General features: G+C 43.2%; 1 protein-coding gene across 1 annotated transcript; it reads left to right on the top strand.

Moving 5' to 3' along the window:
* The first annotated feature begins 6,630 nt into the window (after positions 1–6,630).
* Positions 6,631–7,365, top strand: LOC121840165 (proline-rich protein HaeIII subfamily 1-like). The gene has a single exon (XM_042302041.1). It carries the CDS (start codon positions 6,631–6,633, stop codon positions 7,363–7,365), a length of 735 nt encoding a protein of 244 aa, XP_042157975.1.
* Positions 7,366–9,316: the final 1,951 nt, after the last annotated feature.

Below are 9,316 nucleotides of genomic sequence, written 5' to 3'. Positions count from 1 at the left end.
AAGGTTAGAGGAAGGGTAAAGGAAGGGTAAAGGAAGGTTAGATGAAGGTTAAAAGAAAGTTAGAGGAAGGTTAGAGGAAGGGTAAGGGTAAATGAAGAGTAAAGGAAGATTAAATGAAGAGTAAAGGAAGGTTAGAGGAAGGTTAAATGAAGGGTAAAGGAAGGTTAGAGGAAGGGTAAATGAAGGGTAAAGGAAGGTTAGAGGAAGGGTAAAGGAAGGGTAGAGGAAGGGTAAAGGAAGATTAGAGGAAGGTTAGAGGAAGGTTAAAGGTTAAATGAAGGGTAAAGGAAGGGTAAATGAAGGTTAGAGGAAGGGTAAGGAAGAACAATCTCACACTTTACTTTGATATTCATCCCAGATGTTTAAGAAATGTAACATATAAGCACACACATCTACACATCGTGAGCAGATGGCTCAACTTCCTTCACCAGATTGTCTCTGAGGCTTGCACACATGGGTCTACATTACTCTAAACCCCTCCTCACCACCCTGCATCCCTCCAGCCCTCATCCTTCACCCTTCACCACACCTCCTTCCCCCTCGACCCTTCACCACTTCTACTTCCCCCTTCCCCCTTCCCCCTCTACCCTTCTCCTTCACCCTCCACCCCTTCTACTTCACCCCTCCTACTTCACCCTCCACCGCTCCTCCTTCACCATCCACCCCTCCTCCTTCACCTTCCACCCCTCCTCCTCCACCTTCCACCCCCTTGGCCCTCCCATCCCCTCCCCCCTTGATAAACCTCCACGTCTCCTAATGACTCTCCTTCATGAGAGAGCGACGACAGTGTCGTGTCGAGTGAAACCCGCCGCTGATGATTAAGGGAGCTTATTAAAAGCAACCTTGTAGAGTAGTGCGCGTGATGGAGGGTGCGTTACGAGGCCTGATCCCTCTCGAATGACACCACGCTCTCCCGAACACGCCACATTTTTTTTTTCCTGATTAGCCTGACGTGGAACGAGCGATACCACCAAACCTGTTAATAACGCCAAAATTAGAAGGGAGCTCACACTCGGCAAAGAGAGGAGATTAATTTAGCTCGGAGTCTGTCTCCGTCTCCCTTTCCCATCCTCCCTCCCTCCTTCCTACCCTCACGCACGCAAATTGCAAAGTTTCGAATGTGCTCCGATAATGAGCTTGCCGCTTGTCAGCTCGCTTGTCATTTTCTGTAATTAATGCAGAGGAAGAGGCCTTCCTGATGGTTCGTATTACTCATGTACTGAGAGGACTTCGGCGGCGAAAATAATTTACATTAATTATCTCAGTGTGTTTGTGTGGTTTCATGGTGGGGGAATTTATTGTGCCGCCATTTTATTCGGTGATATCAGTCACTCATTAATGGGTACGTGATTTATTTATCTTTTTCTAGTCCTCTGCCCTCCGGTGTAATGAAGGCAGGTAGCCATCCAAGACGTGAACTTCAACCGTTTTAAAGACGCACTTCTACTTTTTAAGGACAACATATAGATTGAGATGTTTTTGCTTAGCAACAGACCAACCAATAAAGGAACCATTAAATATGTAGCTTTACAGTATTGTAAAGCCTACAGTACCTTATCGAAACCAGCAACAAGGTTTTTTCTGACCAATGCAAGCTTACAAACCAATCCCTCCTTTTCCCAGTTACACATGCGTAAACAACACTGTCATATGCATGATTTATGCTGCTAACTTTTTAAAATGTTTTTGTTTCTTCTGCGAACATCAACGTTGGTCATTTGTTTAGGCCAAGAAATTACATTTGTTTTTCCTGTGCCATAAATGTATAGATAAAACTGCAGAGATGAAATGTGTTCTCACTCAAGCCCCCCACACACAAAAAAAACATAACTCACAAAATATTCACGAGAAATGAATATTTAAATCATTTGCTTGCTTTGGTCTGCTCAGTGAAATGTATTAGCTTCCTCGTTGGAATGTATTATTCATTTGTAAGTAAATAATGCAGCTTTGGTTTCCCACAAAATTAACCCTTTGCCTTTTTTTAGGGGCTGATGCAGTCATTCTATCGAATGACAATTATGCCACTTAATTAATGCTATAATTAACAGTGTAATTAGCTTAAATACTCTGCAACTGGGCACCTCCACTGAGGTTTCTTAATTAGGGCGATTAACGAGGTTTGCGCGAGCGCGTGTGTGTGTGTGTTGTCTGGCCCATTGGCCCACCAGGTACAGACAACAGTATTAATATTTGTGATGATGATAGCTAGGACAACATATTCCTCCTGGTTGGTCAGGAAAATTAAATGTTACGCCACTGTGTATGTAGAAATACGGTATAAATCTCCCTAGAATCTATTCACTGTGTACGTAGAAATACGGTATAAATCCCCCTAGAATCGATTCACTGTGTATGTAGAAATACAGTATAAATCCCCCTAGAATCGATTCACTGTGTATGTAGAAATACGGTATAAATCCCCCTAGAATCGATTCACTGTGTATGTAGAAATACGGTATAAATCCCCCTAGAATCGATTCACTGTGTATGTAGAAATACGGTATAAATCCCCCTAGAATCTATTCACTGTGTATGTAGAAATACAGTATAAATCCCCCTAGAATCGATTAACTGTGTATGTAGAAATACAGTATAAATCTCCCTAGAATCGATTCACTGTGTATGTAGAAATACGGTATAAATCCCCCTAGAATCTATTCACTGTGTATGTAGAAATACGGTATAAATCCCCCTAGAATCTATTCACTGTGTATGTAGAAATACAGTATAAATCTCCCTAGAATCGACTCACTGTGTATGTAGAAATACGGTATAAATCCCCCTAGAATCTATTCACTGTGTATGTAGAAATACGGTATAAATCCCCCTAGAATCGATTCACTGTGTATGTAGAAATATGGTATAAATCCCCCTAGAATCGATTCACTGTGTATGTAGAAATACGGTATAAATCCCCCTAGAATCTATTCACTGTGTATGTAGAAATACGGTATAAATCCCCCTAGAATCGATTAACTGTGTATGTAGAAATACGGTATAAATCTCCCTAGAATCGATTCACTGTGTATGTAGAAATACGGTATAAATCTCCCTAGAATCGATTCACTGTGTATGTAGAAATACGGTATAAATCCCCCTAGAATCGATTAACTGTGTATGTAGAAATACGGTATAAATCTCCCTAGAATCGATTCACTGTGTATGTAGAAATACGGTATAAATCTCCCTAGAATCGATTCACTGTGTATGTAGAAATACGGTATAAATCCCCCTAGAATCGATTCACTGTGTATGTAGAAATACGGTATAAATCCCCCTAGAATCGATTCACTGTGTATGTAGAAATACGGTATAAATCCCCCTAGAATCGATTCACTGTGTATGTAGAAATAGGGTATAAATCCCCCTAGAATCTATTCACTGTGTATGTAGAAATACGGTATAAATCCCCCTAGAATCTATTCACTGTGTATGTAGAAATACAGTATAAATCTCCCTAGAATCGACTCACTGTGTATGTAGAAATACGGTATAAATCCCCCTAGAATCTATTCACTGTGTATGTAGAAATACGGTATAAATCCCCCTAGAATCGATTCACTGTGTATGTAGAAATACGGTATAAATCTCCCTAGAATCGATTCACTGTGTATGTAGAAATACGGTATAAATCCCCCTAGAATCGATTCACTGTGTATGTAGAAATACGGTATAAATCCCCCTAGAATCGATTCACTGTGTATGTAGAAATACAGTATAAATCCCCCTAGAGTCGATTCACTGTGTATGTAGAAATATGGTATAAATCCCCCTAGAATCGATTCACTGTGTATGTAGAAATACAGTATAAATCCCCTAGAATCGATTCACTGTGTATGTAGAAATACGGTATAAATCCCCCTAGAATCGATTCACTGTGTATGTAGAAATACGGTATAAATCCCCCTAGAATCTATTCACTGTGTATGTAGAAATAGGGTATAAATCCCCCTAGAATCGATTCACTGTGTATGTAGAAATACGGTATAAATCCCCCTAGAATCGATTCACTGTGTATGTAGAAATACGGTATAAATCCCCCTAGAATCGATTCACTGTGTATGTAGAAATACGGTATAAATCCCCCTAGAATCTATTCACTGTGTATGTAGAAATACGGTATAAATCCCCCTAGAATCGATTAACTGTGTATGTAGAAATACAGTATAAATCCCCCTAGAGTCGATTCACTGTGTATGTAGAAATACGGTATAAATCCCCCTAGAGTCGATTCACTGTGTATGTAGAAATACGGTATAAATCCCCCTAGAATCGATTGATGCACCAGTGTACTTAAAAAGAGATATCAGGGGTTTTGCACTGGATGCCTCTCAATCCACCACATCTACCAGTGTTGCACTTCTTCGTCTGTGGTGAAAGGTGACAGAGCTAGAGAGGTGTTTGTCAGACTATGGGACATCTGTGGTGAAAGGTGACAGAGCTAGAGAGGTGTTTGTCAGACTATAGGACATCTGTGGTGACAGGTGTTTGAGCTAGAGAGGTGTTTGTCAGACTATAGGACATCTGTGGTGAAAGGTGACAGAGCTAGAGAGGTGTTTGTCAGACTATAGGACATCTGTGGTGACAGGTGTTTGAGCTAGAGAGGTGTTTGTCAGACTATAGGACATCTGTGGGGAAAGGTGACAGAGCTAGAGAGGTGTTTGTCAGACTATGGGACATCTGTGGTGAAAGGTGACAGAGCTAGAGAGGTGTTTGTCAGACTATGGGACATCTGTGGTGAAAGGTGACAGAGCTAGAGAGGTGTTTGTCAGACTATGGGACATCCCATAAATTGGTGTTCTCACCTAAACGTCTGTAGCGTCCGAGCATGTATTTGTTTTGCTCCACGACCCCCCCCCCCCACACACAAGTGTCAAGAGACACATGTGAAGTCAGTCCCATAGATTCCAATAAAGCCTTTAGAATATTGAGCTGACTTGAGAGCCTCCTTGTTTAATGGAAAATACCCTGAACAATGGTGACAGTAGCTATGTTTCCATTAACATGTCCAGGGATTTTTGTTGTTGTCAACATGTAGAGCGTTTGTATAGAAAATAGATGTGACAATTGCCTGCTTCATTACGTTTCCACGTAACTAACTATCTTCTGTTGATTAAAACAGCTGGATGTAATGAAGTCCCACCTAAAACCCTAGTGTTGAATAAAAATTAAGTGGTTTAAGTGTTTCCATGACCTATTTAAACAAATTGCACATTAATATATTGGCAACAGCCTGTATGTCCTTCCACCTATCTGTTTCATGTCTCAGGTAGCCCGGGAAAGCAAACATGGATAGAATGCAATAATTCACTAATATTTGCAATATTCAAATATACTGATCAAAAATATAAATGCAACAATTTTCAAGATTTTACTGAGCTACAATTCATAGAAGGAAATCAGTCAATTTAAATAAAAAAAGGAGGCCCTAATCTATGGATTTCACATGACTGAGCAGCGGTTGCAGCCATGGGTCGTTCTGGGAGGGCATAAGTCCACCCTCTTGGGAGCTAGGTCCACCCACTAGGGAGCCAGGCCCAATTTTTCCCCACAAAAGGGCTTCATTACAGACAGCCGGTTGGATGTACTGCCAAACTCTCTAAAATCACGTTGGAGGCGGCTTATGGTAGAGAAATTAACATTAAATTCTCTGACAACAGCTCTAGTGGACATTCCTGCATTCAGCATGCCAATTGAGCGATCTCTCAAAACTTGAGACATCTGTGGTATTTTGTTGTTTGACAAAACTGCACATGTTGGAGTGGTCTTTTCTTGTCCCCAGCACAAGGTGAACCTGTGTAATGATCATGCTGTTTAATCAGCTTCTTGATATGCCACACCTGTCAGGTGGATGGACTATCTTGGCAAAGTAGAAATGCTCACTAACAAGAATGTAAACACATTTGTGCACAACATTTGAGAGAAATAAGCTTTTTCTGCATATGGAAGTTATTTTATTTCAGCTCATGAAAAATGGGACCGACACTTTACATGTTTTGCTTATATTTTTGTTCAGTATAATTATCAGGTGCCAACATATTGCCATGGTCCGTGCCATGATTAAACTTTCACTCCTCTAGATCCAAAATGTTGGATGTTGAAACTTACCAGCGAACCAGAAAAGCAATTCAGGAATTCTTGAAAGTCAGGACAATCCTTGTCCTGCAAAGAAATATAATTTTCTAGATGAAAAAGCAGTAGGCAAACAGCAGGCATTTAGAATTAAATGTGGAGTGATGACATCACGTGACCTGCAAACAAAGAAGATTTGTCAATCATCATTTGTCGCAATAAAGAAAGTTTGACAAAAGAAAAATCCACCTGTCAAACGTAATTAAAATGTTGTCGACCTGTAGAAAATGTCTCCTATATCTGCCTGTTTCCATTACACATGTCACAATTATTCTTTTTTTTTGCGACATTTCGCTTGTCAAATAAACCGTGGTCAATGGAAACCTGCCTAGATTACAAAGTATTAAGAGGAGAACTCCGAGGAAAATCCTTTCTTGGAGCACCAAGGCTTATCTGATTTCATGGCTTATCTGGCTTATCTGATTTCATCGTCTTGACTCTCTGTGGTTGATGTGATAAGCGTTCGCTTAAATTTTGCTCAGTTTCAAAAATAAAATGAAACGCCTCCTCCAACCGCCTCCTCCAACCGCCCCCTCCAACCGCCCCTCCAACCGCCCCCTCCAACCGCCCCTCCAACCACCTCCTCCAACCACCTCCTCCAACCAACTCCTCCAACCCCTCCTCCAACCGCCTCCTCCAACCGCCTCCTCCAACCGCCCCCTCCAACCGCCCCCTCCAACCGCCCCCTCCAACCGCCCCCTCCAACCGCCCCCTCCAACCGCCTCCTCCAACCGCCCCCTCCAACCACCTCCTCCAACCACCTCCTCCAACCCCCTCCTCCAACCGCCTCCTCCAACCGCCTCCTCCAACCGCCTCCTACAACCGCCTCCTCCAACCGCCTCCTCCAACCGCCTCCTCCAACCACCTCCTCCAACCACCTCCTCCAACCAACTCCTCCAACCCCTCCTCCAACCGCCTCCTCCAACCGCCTCCTCCAACCGCCCCCTCCAACCGCCCCCTCCAACCGCCCCCTCCAACCGCCTCCTCCAACCGCCCCCTCCAACCGCCCCCTCCAACCGCCCCTCCAACCGCCTCCTCCAACCGCCCCCTCCAACCACCTCCTCCAACCACCTCCTCCAACCCCTCCTCCAACCGCCTCCTCCAACCGCCTCCTCCAACCGCCTCCTACAACCGCCTCCTCCAACCGCCTCCTCCAAGCACCTCCTCCAACCACCTCCTCCAACCACCCCCTCCAACCGCCCCTGCCATGCTTTAGCCGTTACTCCCTAATGACTGCAGAGATATCAATGGGAGAGTTAATGGTTCAGAGAAATTCTTTAATTAATGCCAGATTTAATTAACAGGAAAAGAGGGCCCCTTCTCTGCCAGCCCAGGTACACTTCCTTTGTATTTATCGGCGGAAAAATCAAATGATCGCATTATCTCTTTCATCGAGTCTCCTCAAGTCTCCCATTCAAAGTCGTCTGTCTGACACTCGGTGACACAGCTCTCCTCTTTATTGCATCTTGACGGAATATATTCTGACAAAAGGAGGATCATAATAGTCCGGATATTTCAATGAAAGAGATGGTTTTTAATAACCTCGCCGGCAAATGGGAGAAAGAAAAAAAACAAAAAGGAGAAATGAAATCCTAATGTAAGGGGGATGAGCCCCAGCCCCATTGAGCCCGGGCATGCCACTGACAACCGTATCAGATCCTCTAATACTGTCAAATTAAACACTATTATGCAAAGTGTCATTCAGAACTCCTCTGTGTTATATAGGAGTGTAATTTAGATGGCCTGCCACTCTGATATGAACGCTGTGCAAATCGTCCATTTTACAGAATCATCTTATTATCGGTCTCGGTAATAATTGATTCACTACCTCAGTTCAAACTTTGTAATATTGTCTCCCCCGAACTCCTGACTTAAAGAATGGTTTGTCTGTGAAATTACATTTATGAATTGTTATGTTAAGATTACATTGCTATGTAATCTATTTGTCTGTTATGAATATGTAGGATCAGTGCACAGGAGGTTGGTGGCACCTTAATTGGGGAGGACAGGCTCATAGTAATGGCTGGAACAGAATTCATGGAATGGTGTCGAACTCATGTGTTTTGCTACCACTCCATCAACTCCATTCCAGTCATTACTTTGTGCTGTCCTCTTCATCAGTCCTCTTCATCAGCAACCTCCTGTGGTTCAGTGATGGCCAAGAGGTGGAGAGGATCCAGTGAAAGGAAGCATCATTTTAAATAATCCTGATCATCTAATCAACTAGCATGAGCACTGTGACATGTACTTTATTTCATCATCGATCATAAAAGTCAATCTCTACATGATCTTATCAAGATAACGAGGCCTTCAGGTTATCTGTGCACATGCTCATTTCCAGATGGTTGCTATGGGTGACCCTGTCACATAGGATCACAAGGACAAATCAAATCCAATTTTGTCACATGCGCCAAATACAACAGGTGTAGACCGTGCTGTGATAAGGCCTACTTAGAGTTAACCGACAATGCAGAGTTTTTAAAAAGTAAGACAAATTTGCTTAATAAACTAATGGAAAAATAGTAACACAATAAAGTAACAATAACAAGGCTATATACAGGGGGTACAGGTACCGAGTCAATGTGCACGAGTACGGGTTAGTCGAGGTAATTGAGGTAATGTGCTCATGTCGGTAGAGGTAAAGTGACTATGCATAGATAATAAACCTTAGTACAGCCCTGTTAATGCAAATGAGGGTGTGCTCTGCCCTCCTTTTCCTGTAGTCCACGATCACTTCCTTTGTTTTGTTGACATTGAGGTAGAGGTTGTTGTCCTGGCACCACACTACCAGGTCTCTGACCTCCTCCCTATAGGCTGTCTCATCGTTGTCGGTGATCAGAGCTACCACCGTCGTGTCGTCGGCAAACTTAATGATGGCATTGGAGTCGTGCATGACCACTCAGTTGTGGGTGAACAGGGAAAACAGGAGGGGACTAAGCACGCACCCCTGAGGGGCCCCCGTGTTGGCGGATGTGTTGTTGCCTACCCTTACCACCTGGGGGCGGCCCGTCAGGAAGACCAGTATCCAGTTGCAGAGGGAGGTGTTTAGTCCCAGGGTTCTGGGCTTAGTGATGAGCTTTGAGGGCACTATGGTGTTGAACGCTGAGCTGTAGCCAATGAACAGCATTCTCACATAAGTGTACCTTTTGTCCAGGTGGGAAAGGGCAGTGTTGAATGTAAT

This window comes from Oncorhynchus tshawytscha, linkage group LG20 (genome assembly GCF_018296145.1).
Source record: "Oncorhynchus tshawytscha isolate Ot180627B linkage group LG20, Otsh_v2.0, whole genome shotgun sequence".
NCBI lineage: Eukaryota > Metazoa > Chordata > Actinopteri > Salmoniformes > Salmonidae > Oncorhynchus > Oncorhynchus tshawytscha.
The sequence above is the reverse complement of the archived record's forward strand: the minus strand, read 5'-3'. Positions and strand labels throughout refer to the sequence as shown.

What these genes read in the sequence shown, in the direction of transcription:
- LOC121840165 (XM_042302041.1), top strand. Translation starts at nt 6,631, where the DNA reads ATGAAACGCCTCCTCCAACCGCCTCCTCCAACCGCCCCCTCCAACCGC.